The 20,146-nt window shown below is 40.0% G+C and overlaps 1 protein-coding gene across 1 annotated transcript in view; it reads right to left on the bottom strand.

Annotated features, from left to right (window-relative positions):
* Positions 1-20,146, bottom strand: part of Hdgfl3 (HDGF like 3) — a 54,227-nt gene that overhangs the window by 2,439 nt on the left and 31,642 nt on the right. Inside the window, exons 2-5 of the mRNA XM_041660880.1 lie at positions 18,186-18,262; positions 12,792-12,930; positions 12,148-12,303; positions 7,106-7,252 (exon numbers count right to left, since the gene is read on the bottom strand). Of these exons, the coding sequence (XP_041516814.1) occupies positions 7,106-7,252; positions 12,148-12,303; positions 12,792-12,930; positions 18,186-18,262 (519 nt within the window). The remainder of the gene's footprint in view (positions 1-7,105; positions 7,253-12,147; positions 12,304-12,791; positions 12,931-18,185; positions 18,263-20,146) is intronic.

Genomic DNA, 20,146 nt, shown 5'->3' with positions numbered 1-20,146 from the left:
GTTTTCCATCTCATTAACCTAAAAATATTAACTTTTAGTTCTCAAGGGATGGATAAAAAAGGGAAATCAGACCCCACATATTTTCCCCTAAAGCAGCTTGAGTTACTTCATAGATAACTCAAGCAACACACATGCATGTGGGATGTTCCCGCTTACCCAAAGCCAATCAAGTCACTACAGGACCTTCACAAGGAGAGAAGGTCATTCGCAGAGGGCAGGGAAAGACTTCTTAACTTTCTCTGCCCCTGCCCCAAACAAGGAAGCTAGTGGATCTTTATTTTTTAAATCATATTTACAACCTGTGAATCTGAAAAATACAATGCCTGGTAATTGATTTATTTATTAATAAATAAAAATACTAGACATGATTATACTCACATATACTTTGGAGGACTCTCTTCTTTCGGAGGGAGAAAGATACCCAAATAATAAAAAATTATTATTCAACCAAAGAAACCTTTAAAAGTATATTTTATTAATATAATGTGAAAGGCAATAAATTCTATGTCTATGAGGCAGGAAGTTCATTTAACAGCCAGTTCATCCTAAAGGCTACTGTGAAGCAGATCCAGCAGATCCAGCAGTACTTTCAGAGTAGTGTCAATGCACGGAGAGATGACGGCACCAGCGCGAGCACTTCAGGAGCACACCTCTCTATTTTTAAATAAGGCACTGTCAAACGGGGGCTTGTGGAGCAGCTGCGGAGGCTACAGCTTTAAATACTCACGCCAGCTACCGTCCTCTTCTAGTCACCCTAACTCAGGATGGTGTCCATACTGGACACAGCGCTCTGGCTATCTGCCAGGCCTGACACTTCCTCTACCCAAAGAGTCAATGTGGTGCTCATGCTTTGTGATCCCCTTCCGTGCCTTCCATGGCTATGCTGACTGACATCTAGAGGATCCAATCAGAATCCCCCTTGAGGTACTTTAATGGGAGGCACACTGAAAAAGGCTGTACAGGGCAGCAAAGCTAATGGATACCCAAAATATGGCAGGAAGAAGCCAAAAGGATTTTCTCATGGAGTATAATTTTTATGTGAAAAAAATTGATGTTAAGATTTGGATATATGGCAAACTGAGCAGTAAGATATCTCACCACAGGAGGGATGGCCATTTATCAGCGAGGAAATAAACAAGAAACGCTGTGAGGACACAGTGCTGGGGAGACAGAGTGCAGAGCTGCGTGGAATCTGTATGGAGGGTTTTCAGAAGACTAAGGACAAGGGCTGGGGAGGTGGATTCGCGAGGGAAGTGCCTGCTGCTCAGCATGAGGACTGGGTGGATCCCCAGCACCAGGGCAGCTGGGGACAATGCCAGTGCTTGTGGAGGAAGCAGAGATGCCTGGGGGCACTAGCCAGCCAGCCTGCAAAGTCTGTAAGTTTAAGGCTCAGTGAGAAATTGTCTTTTTTTTTTCTTTTAAAAGGTTGAGAGTGATGGAGAATTTCAATGCTGCCCTCTGGTATAAAATGCGCAGGCATGCATACAAATTAAACAACAGCAACAACAAAAAGACAGAATTACTGCTGATCATATATACCATTTCTGAATTCACACACAAAGACTCAAAGCATACAGTAGAGGTACCTGTACACCATGTTTACTGTGGCACTTACTCACAATAGCCCAGTCATGGAACCATGCTAGGGTCTATGAAAGGACAAAGAAAATCTGACACACACAGACACACATACAAGTTTTAGTCAGTCAAAAAAAAATGAAACTACGCTGTTTGAAGGAAAATGACTGGAACAAAACGATATAAATAAGACTTAGACAAATAAGGCTTTAAAAAAAAATCACATGCAGATTCTAGATTTAAAAAAGGAACGGGAGAAAATGAGGTGGGAGGGGACCAGGCCTGAATAAACATAATAATAGTGTATATGGATAAAAACTTCCTAATGAATCTGTGTGGTTATGATACACTAATAAAAAGCTTTAGAATTGACCACTTTATGAAAATATAGTGACTCTAATTCCTAAGAAAAATAGTATTTGTTGCTAGTGATAAAAATTGATTATTTAAGTGAAAAGTATGATTTTTAGTCCTCCATTGATAGCTTATTGATGTTTAAAGACTTCTAAAAGTCAGTAGTATTTAGAGAATGACTGAAACATACCACAAAGGTCAGCATTTGAGGAAGTAGTAACCAGGATTTTCAAACAAGTAAAAGTTGTGTGAGATCCAAATGGTCTGAGGGATTGTGCTAAACAAAAACTTGACTAGTTCAGGTCCTGTCCTAGTCAGCAGCAGCTGTCACCTTGACATAGCCTAGGGCCATCTAAGGGGATCTCAACCGAGAGACTACCCAGATCAGGTTGTCTGTCTTGACTGCTGACTGATGTGGCAGGGCCCAGCCCACTGTGGCCAGCGCCATCCCCAGGCAGGTGGACCTGGGCTGTGAAAGGAAGCTAGCTGACCACACACCAGTGAGAGGCCAGTGCACAGAACAACAAACAGCATGCCTTCATGGTTCCCGCTGCAAGCGCCTGGCTTGCTTGAGTTCCTGCCCTGACCTCTCTCAATGATGGATTATGGCCTGAAATGTAAGCTGAACAAACCCTTTCCTCTTCAAGTTGCTTTTGGTCAGTGTTTTATCACAGCAACAAAAGGAAACTAGACCAATTCCTAATGCGAGCACCTTTTAGGACACTACTATTCATAAGATAGGAAATAAAAGGAAATAGAAAGAAATCATCCCTATATGCAGCTCACCATCCTATACTTAAAAAATCTCCAAGAATTCACCAAAAAATCCTTAGACCAGATAAGCATTAAGTAGTGGGATGCAAAAACAACATACAGAAATCAGAAAACTTGCCACACACTGATCATGAGTTTGATGAGAATCAGAGAACACCATCTTATCTGTTCCAAGAAAAGTAAAAAGCCCAGGAATAAATCTAACTAAGGAGGTAGGAGTCCTTCACAAGGAAACTTCATGACACCAAAGAAAGAACTGGAAACCAGGAGATGGCAGGGAATCTAAGCTCATGAATGGGCAGAATCCGTACTGTGAAAATGGTTACATTACTGAAAGTGATACACATATCCAATACAATTCCCATCAAAACTCTAAGACATTGTTCAGTGAATTAGAAAAGACAATCCTAAAATACATACAGAAACGTAAAGACCCCAAAGCCTCAGTGATCTTAAACAGGAACAATAATGCTGAAGGTAAACCCACGATCTCAAACTATACTACAGAGACACACAAACTGCAGTCTCAGAGCAAACACAGACATGAAGTCCAAGCAACTACAGAACAGAGGACCTGGAAATAAAACCACACAGACAAAGCACCCAGTTTTTATTTCTGTCAAAACATGTATTAGGAGGAAAGTGCCTTTTCAATAGTGATTCTAGGAAAACTGGATACATTCCTGGAAGAGATAGAACTGAATCTGCACCCCACCCTGTACAGAAATAAATTCAAAATGGAATCAAAGATTTCTATGGAAGACCTAGTAATCTGAAAATGTTAGAGAAAACAGCATATGAAGCGGAGAAAGTGGTGCCAAGAAATAGGGGAGGATCTGAAGGGGAGGAAACAGCAAGTGTTTGATCAAAACACATTGTATGTATGTATGTAACACTTTTCTTAAACTAAAAAAAAAAGTGAAGAAAAGCACAGGCAGCGTATTTCAAGACACAGACAATGACTTCCTGAAGGCTTTGACAGACAATCCCAGGACTGGTAAATGGGATCATACCAAATCCACAAGCTCCTGTTACAGTAAAGGAAGAATAAGGAAGACGGAGATCCAAGCAACAGTGGGAAAATCTTGGCCAGCTATACACTTCCCAGGGGATATCTAACGTAAAAGAAAATGCAAAAACCGAACACCAGCCGGGCGATGGTGGCGCACGCCTTTAATCCCAGCACTTGGGAGGCAGAGGCAGGCGGATCTCTGTGAGTTCGAGACCAGCCTGGTCTACAGAGCTAGTTCCAGGACAGGCTCCAAAACCACATAGAAACCCTGTCTTGAAAAACCAAAAACAAACAAACAAACAAACAAAACAAAAAACAAAACCGAACACCAAAAACTCCAATTACTACATTAACATATTTTGGATTCCATAGTGTCCCCCTTCTGATGCAGCTCCCTGGCCTCAACCTCCTGACCCGAACTCTAGCTGAATTCACCTCTGTTCTCTGTGCCTGCACAGCTCAGTCTGCCTGGAACAAACAGTCACTCCCTCTGCTTACTTCGAGTTCATGCCCACCAGCCCCAAGTGAGTCCCGCTTCCTTAGCAACCACCTCATTTCTCTAGTCCACTCACCCTCCTATTCTTCTCCAGGCCTTTTTAAACCTCTTCTCTTCTGTGAAACCTCAGCACTTTTCCTGCATTTCCTCAGGTCATGACCTTGTTTCTTTAGAAAATAGAAGCAATCGCAAGAATTTTTGATAAGCTCTCCTCCCAAGTCCCCAACTATGTGTATCTGTGCCCTAATCCTCCCTCCCTCACGTGTACTTATCTTGTGCCTTTTCCCTCGTACAGGACACTGCTCCAGCAACTGTTCCTTTGATAATCCATGTGCTTAATCATTCTTAACAATCTGAGCATCAAGGTCATTTGACATTCTATCCCAGCTCACGGCTATTCCATATTTAAAAGTAAGTTTAACATTATCTATCAGCTTTATGGAATACCATGACTTGTTAGAAAGCTGCTATAGCGTAGAGTGGGTAACTGACCAAAGCAGCACAAGAGAACCTTACGCTGGGGGCACATGATTTCAGTAGATGGTTACGATGGTTATTCTGTTTTTTTTTTTTTTTGTTTTTTTGTTTTGTTTTTCAAGACAGGGTTTCTCTGTGGTTTTGGAGCCTGTCCTGGAACTAGCTCTTGTAGACCAGGCTGGTCTCGAACTCACAGAGATCCGCCTGCCTCTGCCTCCCAAGTGCTGGGATTAAAGGCGTGCGCTACCACCGCCCGGCACGATGGTTATTCTTAAAGACAGACAATTCTAACCACATGAAGAAAAGTGAGGAGCTGACTAAATAAAACTAAGAAAGTAATTTTTTTAAATCAAAAGAAAGTTAATAGATAAGACACAAATATTAAACAGTATCGTACAGCATAAGCAAAGCCCTATAAAGAAGTAAAAAAAAGTCTAATGGGAAAACAGGCAGAACCCTGGAAATGTGTATCATGGAGCAGAAACACGGCCAGTTGGTAAGCATAAAAAGAGACATATCACTGATCACACTGCATTACAAATTCATACTGTAATGACCATTTATAATGTCAGAAACCAAAATCAGATGACACCAAAATAATACACTGTTGGCATTGTTGGTCTGAGCATAAACTGGCCAATCCTCCAGAAAGGGACTTGGTAAACCTGAAAGCCATAAACCTGGACTTCAGCACCTCCAGCTCTAGTGCAAACTAAGAAAACTCAAGCATGTACGCTAGGAGACACAATGCTTATAGCAATATAGTTTTGAACTGCCCAAAGCTGGAAATAGCACAAAAACCCATTAGCAGTAGACTGAATATATAAATTTGGCATACTGCTAACATTATATGTTATATAACCTGAGCATTACACAGCACTGAAAAATGAATAAGGGCTGGCAAGATGGCTTGGTGAGTAAAAGTACTTTTGCTAAGCCCAAGATCTGAGCTTGATCCCAGGATTCATGTGAGAATACAGATCCCTGAAAGTTGTCCTGAGACCTCCATACATGAACTATGTATGGCAAGCTGTAACAGCACTCCCCATGAGTAAGAACTTTAATTAAAAAAAAAAAATCAAACTTGCTGCTACATATAACCAAATAAATGAACTTAAAAGCACAGCAGTGAGTAAATACCATCATTAAATGTTTATAAACAAGCCACATGGAACAATGTTAATAAAAATTGAAATAGGAACTTGTTTGTTTTTCGAGACGAGTTCTCTGTGTAGCCCTGGCTATCCTCGAACTAGAAAATCCACCTGCCTCTGCCCCCAAGCGCTGGAATTAGAGGCATGCTCCCGCCCCCGTGGATGTGTGAACTTTTAAGGAAGCATACCATGGCAGACTGCAGGAGAGCTCTAGGAGAGGGAGGGGAACAGAAGAGAACGGTGATTGGTGAGAGTTGGGAGGAGAGAAGAGCTGCATGGTACTAAATGCTGCGAGAGAAGGGGACTTATAGAAGAAGAAGACAGCCAAGCTTGGTGATGTACCCTGTAGACCCAGCACTCAAGAGGTTCAAGCATGAGTAATATGAATTTGAGGCCAGCTTGAGCTGCACAGTGAGTACTAGGTCAGACGGGGCATACAGCAAGACCCTGTTTCAAAAGCTGAGAGGAGGAAAAAGAGGTGGAGGTTGCAGAAGCCTAACCTGCGTGGTGTGAGTAAGAGAACAACCAAGTAATGGCAGGTGAGTGGGATGAAGAGGGAAAGCTGACAGGCAAGCGGGACCGGAGTGGACAGGCGAGAATGGATAGAGAACCAGTTGAACAGAGGGGCAGCGCACTTCCCAGGCTCCACGGCTCACCCACGATTTCATCAAGGGCAGTTGCTGGGAGTCAGTGCTGTTGGGCCAGGGCTGTGCTCTCAAGTGCTCAGCCTTCATAGGTTATTCTGTGACGACAACTGGTCTACAGAGAAAAGTGCTATGGGAAAGGCCCAGGTGCACAAATTCCCTTCCTACCACTTTCACAAATGTGGACCTGCCTGCAATGCCAAAGTCAACAGAAATCAACTAGAGTCAAAGTAAGTCCTGTGAGTCTTTTAAATATCAGCACTCAGATCCAGCTTGAATACTTATATTCTAATTTGGATATGCTACTGACCTTGTGAGTCAAGAAACAGAACTGTTAAATCTCAGTTTCAGTAACTTGCAAACTACTTTAAAATACTTGTAGTTGCTAAAGTAGTTTGAAAAAGAACAAATATTCAGAGCTCCAATTTTCCAGGAAGGTACAGTTTCCACGTGGCGCTCTTTTGTCCTCAGACTCTAAACATCTGACCGCTCATTCAGGTTTGTGAATGGATACAACAAACCGCATGTCTACTAAGGCTAAGCCATGGACACTGACTCCACAGGGCAATGTCTTCTAGGTTAGCAGGAGATAAGGAAATCATCAGCACATCCTCACCCCTTCACCAGCTTTCTGCAAGTCTGAAGTCGTGTTTCTTGTGTCATTGCCGGCGTCTCCGCCCTCAGAGCTGCTTTTGTTTTCCTCTTCTTTGCAGTCTTTATCATCTTCATCTCCTGGAGATTTCCGGGACTGTTTAGAAGACTTCTAAATATTAAAAGTTAAAAATCAGAGTCAAAAGCAGAGCTCCAGCAAATGCACAAACATAAGTAAAGAGGTGCATTAGGAGCTGGTTTGCATATCGACTGACTCGATGGAGGACATACACAACACACTCAATGTGCCAAGGCTGGACTAGGTGCTGCTGGACAAATCATTTTACTTCTGGGCCTAGAGTAACTAGCTGGAAAGGAAGCAGATATGGGCTAGACAACCACCTAATTATCGCAAGAAATATGATATTAAAACTTGGACTCTACAGACACCCACAGCATGACTAAACACAACTGGGTGAGGACCTACCACCTTAGTAGATGTCAGAACTGAAAGTCACCTTATAGCAATAGAAACCAAGGTACTGAGAGTCGGGGTGAACTTCCTGAGACAGCACATGGCATCAAAGGCAGAAGACCTTGTACTGTTTGACCAGGGACAGACTTAGAAAGACTCTGACAAGGCTTTCCCACCACAGCACGACACTGCAATCTAATCTTTAAACTATGGGTAATTACTTAATCACCAAGGGAACACTGGCGAGCCAGGGCGTTTTGTCATCTTCCATTTGAAATCAAATTATACTTTGCAGCAGAAGTCGCCTGGCAGGACAGTACTAAAGCTAGAAAAATATGGCTTCAATTGTATTTTTTATATATGATGGTGAGATGTTACATTTTTAACATTTCCCTTTAAAAGACTTTTTTTGGAATTTTTAGAATTGTATGAGGATGTATTTGTATGGGTGTATGCGCCTGCCACAGCATGTGTGGAAGTCAGAGAACATTCTTGGGAAGTAGTTCTCTCCTTCCATCATGTGGTTCCTGAGCTGGTCATCAGGCTTGGTGGCAACTGCTGTTACCAACTGAGTGACCATGATGACTCCTCTTAAGCAGTTTTTTTTTTTTAAGTAAAAAATCAAGTTTAATTATAAGCATATAACAATAAACAATGACTAATGGGCTTGTGTGAATGAAGCTAAGCTGTTTGTCCAAAAGCAGTTTCTTTAACATGTTCTGAACTTGACCAGCTTGCCCTTTTATTTATTAAATCTGTATTTCTCTTAAGAAGTTTTAATGGTTGGGCTTGTAGCTCGGTTAGTAGTGCTTGACTAGCATGCAGGAAACCCTGGGTTTGATCCCCAGCACTATATATACTGGGCATGAGGATGGATATCTGTTATTTCAGCCCTCAGAAGATAGAGGAGGAGGCTCAAAAGTTCAACAACATGATTGGGTTACATATGAGTTTGACACCAACCTGGGCTACATGAGGCCATTTCTCTAGAGGAAAAAAGGAAGGTGAGGAGAAATATTTTTAGATCAATCTCCAAATACTTTAAAAACAAAAACTAAGGTAAATTGACTAACCCAATAATTTTTTGGCTTTCCAGAAATAAATTAGCAAATTGGAACTTTCTCAGACAGTTTTTAAAAATTATTTTGTATGTGTGTGGAACAGGGGCAGTTGTAAGTGCTTGTGAGCAACCTGATGTGAGCGATGAGAATTGAACTCTGGTCCTCTACAAGAACAAGCGCTTTCAACTTCTGAGCCATCTCTCCAGTCCCTTACATATATAATGTTTTTTTTAAATGCAAAGATTGGCTGGAGAGATGGCTGTGGTTAGAAGAGCTTACTTGCAGAGGACCTGGGTTCACTTCCCAGCACTGATATAGTGGCTAACAACCACTCATAATTCCAGTTGCAGGGGATCCAATTTCCCATTCTGGTCTGTATGCAATAACACACACGTGTTGTACATACAAACATGCAGGCAACACACACATGAAATAAACCTAAAATACAAGGAGAAAGATCTTCTAGTTACAGGACACATAAATAGATTGCTTCTATTTTACTTGATTAAAACTACCAACCATAGCCAAACTGTTAGTTTAAAATGCTATCATTTTTATCTTTTAAGATTGAGGTATCCTCAAGTAACAGTGCTGACCTCCCAATCTTAGCCAAACGTAGAACATCATAATACATATAAATGCCTGTGCAGGTTGTTTGTAAGTAACCCTGAGTTTATGCTTCTCAGCACTTAGCATGATACAAACATCAAGTCTCATACCAATGAGAGCCAGGGCATTTTTAGACATCTCCTAATGAGTGACAATAGTATCTCCGCAGGAAAGCCGGCTGCAAAACTAACTCTGTAAAGCTCTTCAGATCTTAAGTCCTGTAAGGTTCTTTTAAATTAGTGTTTATCATCTGCTTTATCAGAGTGGACTTGAATTGGTTTTACGTTTAACTGTTGTTTTGCTAACTAAAATTCTTGCTCTTTTAGCATTTTTACTAATTTGTTTTAAGGATCTGATAAGCCTTAACCATAAATCATTTGCATAAAAGACTTTTAATTTACAGTTTTCTAGTATCTGCTAGTGCTTGGTTAACATGAACCAGCTATACACTTGTTAAAAGATAAGTCACTTTCCTCAGACCTGCTGTACTTTGGTTTTTTATTTTGATTACTGAGTTTTTTCCCCTCACAGGTAAATGCAATCCTGTAGATAGAGGAGATATGAGACAATCCTTTTACCTAACTGGATGTTACAGAAGCTTTACAGACTACTAGCTTTCAAGAACCAAAGTAGACTATTCAATTTTAAGAGAAATTCATGTATTCAAAAAAAGAAAACACTGGGAATCCAGAGAGAGTAACAGGGCTACAGTAGGAAGTGGTTCTCCCAGGGTCATTTCCGTGTCAGCCGACTTATAAACTAGATTCCCAGCCTTTCCGCAAAGTTCTGGAACAGCAGTTCTGGGACCTTAAGGCATGTCAACAGTAATTCATAGGATTCTGATCTATGTGACAGTTGAGACACACTGTGTTATTCACAGGAAAAAGGTACAGTCTGACCGGGCTTCTAGCTACCTGGAATCACATCATTTCAGAGCTTGGAGCAGAAAGACCACCATGAGTTCAAGGCTTGTCTGCGATACGTATTCAGTTTCAGGCTAGGCTGGATCACAGAGACAGACCCTCTACAAAGAAAACTAACTAACAAAAAACAAGCAAACAAAAAATCCAAACACCTTACCTCCACTTCAACACACAAATGTATATAAAAAAGTTAGAATTCTGGGCTGGGTACTAAGTAGCTCAGGTGGTAGAGTATTAGCCTAGCATGTACAAGGAGTTTTAATTCCTAGCATTGTGGAAAGCCACCAACAGTGAAAAAATAAACACAGTTCTTAAGTGATCATGAAAATTTCAATTAAATAAAAATAGTTAATTCTAATTAATTAAAATTAAACAATCCTTTAAATGGTAAATTTCAGGCTTCACCTTTACTGCTGTGAAGTGCTAACTATACCCTAACTATGAGTCTTGGTACTGTTGATGGTGGAAACATGCAATGAAATAGTGACATTTAAAGGCAACATGTCCATTGTTAAGTCTTTGAAGCCTTATGTAGCTTTTACCTAATTTAAGGTTGCAAACACATTCCATACAAGCTCAGCAGGTAATCAATTAAGTAGAAATTCAAATGGATGTTTAAGGAAAACACAAATGCTTAAAGAAATTCAACTTAAAACTAACCAACTCTATCCTCACCAAAAGCAATCATTTGTTTGCTTATGTGTGTGTGTGTGCATGTGTCCAATTTCTCCTACCCCCTCCCCACTATTTTCCCCTCCTAACTACATGGTGCTTGTGCTTTTTTTTTAAAAATTTAATACCCATTGCATACATTTAGTGCTGCCTATATATATATGTAGAACACAACGGTCTCAAAAGGGCCTGAATCTACCTAATATTTTTAGGTAGGGTCTCTTACTGGACTCCCTCATTGGGCTAGACTGGGTGACCAGCAAGCCCCTTCCAGGGATCATCCTGTCTCACCTACCCTGCCAGCTCGGGGGTTACAGCCACATGGGCCCCGATTTCAGGTGGGTGCTAGGTTATCTAGACTTGGTCCTCATTCTTGTGCAGTAAGCATTTTACCTACTGAACCATCTCTCCAGCCCTAGTAGTAGTCACTAAGATACATAGTGAATCACACAACATAGGAAATAACAATGAATGGATATCATTTTAGCTATATGTTAGTAGGTAGATTTTAACAACTGCCAAAGTCAAATCCTAATTGTATGAGAAGCTCTTGGTACTTGTTTTTTCAGGGGTTCCTAATTATATAGAGCCAATAAATACAAGAATCGAAACAGAAATAATTTCAAGTGTTCAATCATGTGACAGACTCTACTGAATCTTGAACTAATCTTAGCTCCTCAAGGATCCATTTCTCTTACTTTCAGCTTACTTTCAAGTTTTCACAAATCTCAGGGTATTTTGACCTCATATCTAAAGTACCGTATAGCAAACCTACTCCTTCCCTTTGTAAATCTGCCATCGCGTCACTGCTGCTACGTCTGGAACAGAACCTGGACCCATTCACCGACACCGCTTGCCAGTTTGCACTGTTCAGCATTCACCTGTTCACCTGTGTCTCTGTGCTCCAGATCTAAGGGTACCTGTGCTTTCTGTTTTCTTCCTCTTTTCATAATTTACATTTGTTTATTATTTACTTGTTTATTGTGCCCCCTCTCCCTTTCGATGGAGTCGGAATCCTCAGTCCTGCATACCCAGTTTAACTCAATGTCTGGTACGGATGCACCCTACAGTATTATGTTTAACCTTCCTCCTTCAACTAAGCATACAGTACATTCAGGGCAATCAGCTGTGACTCCCCGAATACCTCAGGGCTTCTGCCTTTCTGCCTCTAGAGTTTTTAGTGTGTATGTGGGGGTGGGGGAGGGGATGTGGCTGAATCATATGTTCTAGGTTAGCACTTTGCCAAGGAACTATACCTCCTACCCAGATGAAAGCCTTTAGTGAACATGCATGAGACATGAATAGTGGGACGAAGGTTGTCAGTGACCTTTGAAGTGTAGGACTTTTTCCGTTTTGAGCCTCCTTTCTCATTCTTCCTTTTGCCTTTTCCATCTTCTACTCTATCGCCTTCCTCCTCGCTGCTTGCATCTGCAGTATTTCCACCTTCTCCCTCAGTTTCTGAAGAGCTCTGCTGCTGAATTGTCTAAGGGAAAAAAAAATCAGACAATTACATTTTGGAAAAAAAAAAGGAACACAAACTGTGGAAACAATCACTCCGCTTAAATTTCAAAGACTTTGGCCTACTTCTAACATTTTAAAATAAAGAACCATTTTATGACAGCCAGGCATAGTGGCACACACCTCTAATTCCAGCTGAGGCTGAGGTAGGAGGGTTGCTTGTGGTCAAGAATTTGAAGCTAATCTCAGCAATATGGGTAATCCTGATTCAATTAATGACCCAAATGACTGTCAGAGTCAATTTTTCAATGGCCACTTAACTCAGACTCTCTGGGCAAGACTTGGTACTTAATCAAAAAAAAAAAAAAAAAAACTGCTGCTATAGCCAAAGAAGAACTCTGACTTCAAACGAATGGAAGGTGAGTACTAACAAGAAGGACATTTTACAAAGATGCATAAGAGTTAAAAGCAAGGAATAAGAGTACAACAAGAGACTGTGATGCAAACTATTACCTGGTACCCAGTAAATTTCACTCCTGGGTTATTTTCAATTTCCCATAATCCTTCATTAAATCCTTTCCGTTTGTTTGACTTTCCAAACTTGTCTTTGTATTCCTTATATGGGAAAAGGTCTTTAGGACCTAGAAATGCACTGCAGAGATAGATCAGAAATAGAACTGACACGCTGACCTTCAAATACAAGGTGCTGTAATATCAAGATCAAATATGACGTCAGAGCACATTACAATAAAGTTATTTAAAGTATACAGAAACCCTCTGGGTTAAACACATATCACAAGATGCTTTAGAAACATATTTCAAGGCAATAAAATGGATATCTGAGTATGTAAAGTCAGCAACTGTGGATTGTCCAATTTTGACTTTATATTAATATTACCGATATACTTCGTTTAAAATTGATTTCTAGTTACACAAGATAGAATTAGAGCTATTTACTTTGATTGTGTCAATCATCATTTTAAACTAGTATTTATGTTAATCTTACTGTAAGTAAGGGTTTGTGAGATTTATATTAGGAATTTAAATACTGGAATAAAAATTATTTAATTCTGTATACTATTTTAGAATACTTAGCCTAGCCAAAATTATTTCTGTAAATTGCTTGGGGGGAGAACAACCCAGAAGTGGCAAAGTAAACAAAATTATATCTAATTTAAAGCTTTCCTAACTAAATTAATTATATTCAAGAAAAAGTAGTTAAATTCTGTAACTAACAGACTGGGGCACACTGAACAGAACCTTTAATATCGTGACTTGTGATCTTAATTTAGTGAGTGAAACTACTAAGGCTCACTTTGGCTGACATCCTTGAGACATTTCAAATTAAAGTTTACATAGCTATTAATATGACAAATACCAGTTAAACTCCTATAATGTGTCAGGCATTGTTGCAATGGTATGGGAATAAGGCACAGCAATTGCTGCCTTCAGGAAGCACAGGTGCTGATAGTAGACCAATTAAAATGGCAAACTAAACACATATTTCTTGTATACGAAGAAGGATGGTGTCTTAGTTTCTTTTCCTGTTTCTGTGATACAACACCCTAACAGAGCAACTTAAGGAAGAAAGGGTTGATCTGGCATATAGTTGAGGTTAAACATCCACCACTGTCGGGAAGTCAAGGGTTCTGACGTAGCTAGACACATCACATCCACAGTCAAGAGCAGAAAGCAATGAGTTAACACATGCACGCTGAAGCTCAACTCATTCCACTCAGACAGTCAGAATCCATCCTAGGGAATGGTGCTCTCACAGTGGGTGGGTCTTTCTAGTTCAAATAACCAATTAAGACAACCCCTCACAGACAAATTATTCACCTAGCTAATTTCTCACTGAAACTCTTTTCCTGGTGAGTCTAGGTTGGGCTGTTGACAATTAAAACTAGCCCATCCCAGATGGGTACATTAGGGATGACTTCTACAATTACAGCTATAAAGACTGGAGAAGGCATGACCAGGAAGGGAACTTCTAAGTAAAGGAGGTGAAGGTATCCTCTGTGCTGTTACCTGGGGAAAAAAATGTGTGTCTGAGAAACACAGAAGAGGCCAGGGCAGCTAGAGTGAATTGAGTAACAGTAACCAGTATGGACATGGTTAGAGAAGTAACAGGCTAGCGACCTGTTAGGGCCTTGGAGCTCATTGCAAAGGTATTGAGTAGTATGGGAAGCCATGCAAGGTTCTGAGTTTTGTTCATAGCACCATTTGGCTGTCATGTTGGAAACCAAGTGAAGGTTAGGTACTAGGAGGTAAGCAAGAACTAACAGAAGGCTACAGAAATAAAAAATGATGGCAACTTGGGCCAGGGTGTAGTTGGCTAAAGAATTGATCAAATTCAGATTTCATTCTCAGGAAAGAAACCTTGGTGGAGAAACTGGATTTGAGGCTACCTAATAAGAAAGCTAGAATTGTTAGTTTCTGAAATGTTACGATTTTTCTCTTGCATAAAAAAATTTGGGATGAAGCATATTGTTAGTTGTAAAACTTGAAGTCCCAGTTAAAACATTCAAAAGAAGATATCAAGTAGGGAGCTAGAAAATATTTTCTGGGGATTAAAGAAAACTATGAGCTAGAGATAGGAATTTAGAAATCAGAAAAAGATGATACTGAAACCTTTCAGTCAACATGCTAGCAGTAATTCATAAATTCCATTTTCTGACTGGGTATAGCAATGATCTCTCCAGATGATTAAAAAAATCAACTAACAAATCTATGTATACTAAGTGTGTTGGCACTGACAATGCACATGGGAGGTGGAGGCAGGAGTTGAGCCATTCTGGGCTCTGTGAGACCCTGTCTACCAGGGAGAGAAGTGTAGACCTGTTAGTTAGCCATACTCCAGGAAGATCACATGTGGTTGTTTTAAAGGAAATGCCCCCCAAAGGAAGTGGCTCTATTAGGACATGTGGCTTTGTTGGAGGAAGTGTGTTACTATGGAGGCGGGTTTTGAGGTCTCATACATGTTCAAGCCATACCCATGTTTCAAACTACTTCCTGTTGCCTTCAAGGCAAGATGCAGGACACTTGGCTACTTCTCCAGCACTATGTCTGCCTGCATGCCACCATGTCACACCATAATGATAATGGACTAAACATCTGTGCTGTTGGGATAATGCTCTTGTACACTGTAAAGATTTGTCACTCATATTGGCTTAATAAAATGTTGACTGGCCAGTAGACAGGCAGGAAGCATAGGCAGGGCAACCAGACGAGGAGAATTCTAGGAAGAAATGCAGTCATAATCTAGAAACAGAGGATGCAAGATGAGAATGCCTTACTAAGAAAAGGTACCAACCCACATGGCTAAACATAGACAAGAATTATGGGTGAATTTAAGTTGTAAGAGCTAGTTAGTAATAAGCCTAAGCAATAGGCCAAACAGTTTATAATGAATATAAGCTTCTGTGTGTTTATTTGGGACTGAATTGCTGCGGGACTGAGTGGGACAGAACCTTCAGTAGGCACCTCTGAAAATGTAAGCCACCACAATTAAATGTTCTTCCTTATAAGAGTTGCCGTGGTCATGGTGTCTCTTCACATTAATAGGAATCTAAACTAAGATACCACACATCCAAGAATATTTGGGCAGCACAAATTGGTCCTGGTGGTTTAAAAAGAAAAGACACAAAGTTGAATGAGTAGGAAAGGAGGTGTGGATCCAGGAAGAGTTGGAAGAGGGCAAAGGAAATGCTCAAATACACAACCAAAAATAAAACTTTTGAGGGATGGGTAAGTTAAAGTTGTATTTGATGAACAACATGAACATGAGAAAAAGTGAACATTATATGTCTACTTCACTTTCAAGGAAACTTAACAGGAATTATTACTCTGGCCTTTGACTTTTGCAATCATTGATCTATGCATAGGAAACAACTGTGGGTTAAGCTGATTAAAGTTTGTGTGCCAGTTGGCGGGTCTTTAAGGGCACCTTTCCACTTCCACTGATTTACAGAATACCTTAAAAAAACAAATACTTACCAAGGGAATAAAAGTAAACACATAATTTTAGTAAATGGTGCATAAAGTACAAGTGAGATTTTTCTAAGTTAACTTTTGCCTTGTCCCCAAAAATGCAGCCAGATAATTTGAACAGGTCATTCTAAGGAAATCAGAACAATGGTATGCATATAAAATAAGGTCAGGAGTGAGGTAAATAAAATATGTATCACAAAGCATATTCTATTTATAGGTAAAACATTTACTTCTAAGCTTTCTAGCAACCTAAGAAAAGGTATATACAGTGTTTGTCAGATGAAAGTAAGACTTGGGTTTAGCTTCTTGCCTCCTTGAGAACTTGTAACTAGTCCAGCAACACACGCATACACACAAACAGAACAACAACAATATAATTAAGCCAAAATAAACTAAACTCAAAACAATACCAAAAAGCCCTAAAAGATTATTTCCTGAAAGATACACATTATCTCTCACACAAGAAAATAAATTTCTGTCTTCAGGACTTTACCCTGGTGCTTTCAAGACCAGAATGAGGTCAAGTTAGAATGGGAGAAATAGCAAGCTAAGATTCCTTTCAAACTCTGCTAACATTTAAATGACAGTAAATGATAGAGTGTGGCAAGACTGCAAATTGTCCCCCAAACCTTCTTCTTCATTAACAGATTATTACTTCTCCCATATTTCAGAACTGCTAAACTGGAAACCACGTCCCAGCTTCCCTATGGCTGTGTGCGGGTCCATGACCAAATTCTTGACACTGGAATGAGTGCAAGCAGAAGTGACTGAGGGACCTTTCTTGCCATCTCCTTACAAGTCATCCTGTTTTTCACTCTTCTCTCTTTCCCTCTCCCTAGAAGATGCACATGCACAATGGAAACGTTAGTATTTAAATAAAGCTAATGAGCTAGGTGTGCAAATGACTTTAACCTCCGCACTTAGGAGAAGCAGAGGGATCTCAGTGAGCTCAAGGCCAATGTGGTCTATATAGCGAGGCTCTCACGAACAGGCACACAAGGGTAATACCAAGGAATGGTAGGATCTGAGAGAGGGTGCAACTCTTAGAACTCATTTAGTGCAAACCTGTCTATCCACCCTCACCTGTGCCCACTTCTGGATTACTGTGAATAAAGGAAATAAACGTATATATTACTAGAATCCATATATTAACAAATGTAATTATAAAATCTTTAAAAGGCAGTATGTTTGTTTTAGGTCTAAAGCTGAAAGAGCTAAGAGAACATAACTTTGTCCTATAAAAATGAGTGGAAGATGCTTCTCTAAACGGGACATGTACAGAGTCCCAGCAGTAAGTCAATTGCTCTAGGACTTCACAAGTGTCCTGAAAGGAGACTTGGTTTGATAACCCACACTTAAAATAGAAACAGAAATGGCATTTAAAACAAAGATGTGCTTTCAGTAATCAAGACTTCTATGAACAAAAACTTACTTTATGGTTTGGATTTGAAATGCCCCCTCTCCCCTGCTCTTAGGTTCAAACATTTAGTACCCAGACAGTGATGTTAATTTGGGAAGTTGTGGAGTCTTACGGAGTGAGGCATGAATGATAGGTCATTAGAAACGTACCTTTTACGCTATGGCCATGCCTGCCCCCAGGCTTGCCTTTTCTACATGTCCTAGTCCTAGTCCACATGTAAAAACCTATAACCACATATTCTTCCTGCATAGACTCCACCATGCCTTCCCTGATGTGAGGAACTGAAATCCCCTGATTTTCTTCCCAAACTTGCTTCCGTTGTGTTTTGTTATAACATGCAAAAATAACTAGTGCACCTTACAGTAATAAAATGTGTTGTCTGTTATTTTATAAGAGGACATAATAACTAACATTAAACAGTAGAGATCACATATTAATATGTAATCTAGTGGAGTCAGATCAGAGCTGTTGAAACTTAGGCTATTTTGTTAACTTACGTTTCATGGGTACCAAAAAAGAAGATGGGATACTTGTTGGCTGGAGGCTTCACAGCTCCCTCTGGGAGTTCATCAATCTATTAAAGATAAATTCAGTTATGAAAGAATGTTGTAAACACAATAGAAACAATGTTTTAATAATTTATTGCCAATTTTAAAATAATATTAGTGTAATAAAAATTCTAAGTTTTTTCTCAAACCTAGCAAAATTCTTCTAAACATCCTATTTGGTTCTATTTAAAACTGTAAATTAGTTATATCCATTACAATAATTTATTGAGGCTGAACTATTCACACCTTTTGACTCAACAGAATTACTCCTACATTTGGTAATCTGTTCTAGTGAAATGAAGCAAAAGCTGGACTTTTGACAGGGTGTCTCTGTTGCTCTGAAGCCTGTCCTGGAACTAGCTCTGTAGACCAGGCTGGCCTCAAACTCACAGAGACCCGCCTGCCTCTGCTTCCTGAGTCCAGGGAATTAAAGGTGTGAGCTATCACTGTCTGATGTCAAAAGCTGTACTTTTAAAAGTAATGACAAACATATATCTCTAGAATACATTTTAACACAGGGGGTATGAGAACTAATAATGTACTATTATGCAACCATTAGTCTGGACCAGGCTGAGTTTCTCTCTCCAACCACATAAGACTTAATAAAGATACACATTTATTATTTCACTTCCATGTTCCAGATTCTATAGCTTTTTGTTGCATATGTATCATTCCTAGTTACGTATTTGGGCAATTTCTGTTTTTCTTTTTGTAGACAGGGTTTCTCTATAGCTTTGGAGCTCGTCCTGGAACTTGCTCTTGTAGATCAGGCTGGCCTCAAACTCACAGAGATCAATTTGCTTCTGCCTCCCAAGTGTCAGGATAAAGGCGTACGCCACCACTGCCCGGCCATTTCTGTTTTTGTTTTGTTTTTTTAAATAAAGATAAGTCAGCGCTTCTCAAGATCTACCAGTTCTTTGTTTGTTTGTTTATTTATTTAATTTTTCATGACAGGGTTTCTCTACATAACAGTCCTGGAACTCGCTTTGTAGGCCAAGCTGACCTCGAACTCACTGAGATCCTCCTGCCTCCCAAGTGCTGAGATTAAAGGTGTGCACCACTACTGCCCGGCAAGATCTACCAGTTCCAAGTGCTGCTGAGGTTAAAAACTTCAGATAGAGTAAGGTCAAAATTCCCTAAAATATTCCAAGAAATGATCATTCTTCTCCTCATATCATGATACAACATGAAACTAGATGCGATTATTTATAAGCGTGCTATTTTTAATTTTGTTATGTTGAGACGGGGTCTCATACTGTAACTCAGTCTTGCCTGGAACCCATTACGTAGCCCCAGGCTGTCCTCCAGCCTCTGCCCCCTGAATGCTGCTGGGCTTACATACAAGCAACAGCAAGCTATTCTCTTTCTGTCTTCTCTGATGGCTGAACTTCTCATTTTTTCAGAGACACATATTATTCAATTACAAAAATGAGTATTTGTTTACAATATTTTGTTAGCAAAATAATAAGCTCCAAGAAATCATCAGCAATTTCCCAAAATGCTTATCTAGAAATGGTTTCTAGTTAAAATACAGCTTTCTAATTCTACCTTGAACATTTCAAGCCCTGCACTGACAAATGAGGGGCTCTGAAATTTAGTATTAACATTGTAAATCTACCTGTTGACCACGCTTTCCTCTGGAATCTAGCTAGATATGAGTACAAGTCATGACTGTCACTTACTGGCTATGTGATCCTGTGCAAATTACTCAACTGTAGCTTCTTCATCTCTTCACATGACACACGTATTACTACTGTGACTATCAAATGAAAGGCGCTTAGCATCCCTAGCTCCAGGTGCTCAATAAATAGGCTCTAGATAATTATTAATACCATTAGCCCATGAAACTTTCCAGGGGCTGTATCTTGTTTGTATGCAGGCATGTGCATGCATGCAGAGGCATGAGGCGG

The sequence above is a fragment of the Microtus oregoni genome, unplaced genomic scaffold, assembly GCF_018167655.1.
Source record: "Microtus oregoni isolate MIOR12 unplaced genomic scaffold, Mior012 000000F_ref0000247, whole genome shotgun sequence".
Taxonomy (NCBI): Eukaryota; Metazoa; Chordata; class Mammalia; order Rodentia; family Cricetidae; genus Microtus; species Microtus oregoni.
This window is presented reverse-complemented; position numbering and strand designations above follow the sequence as displayed.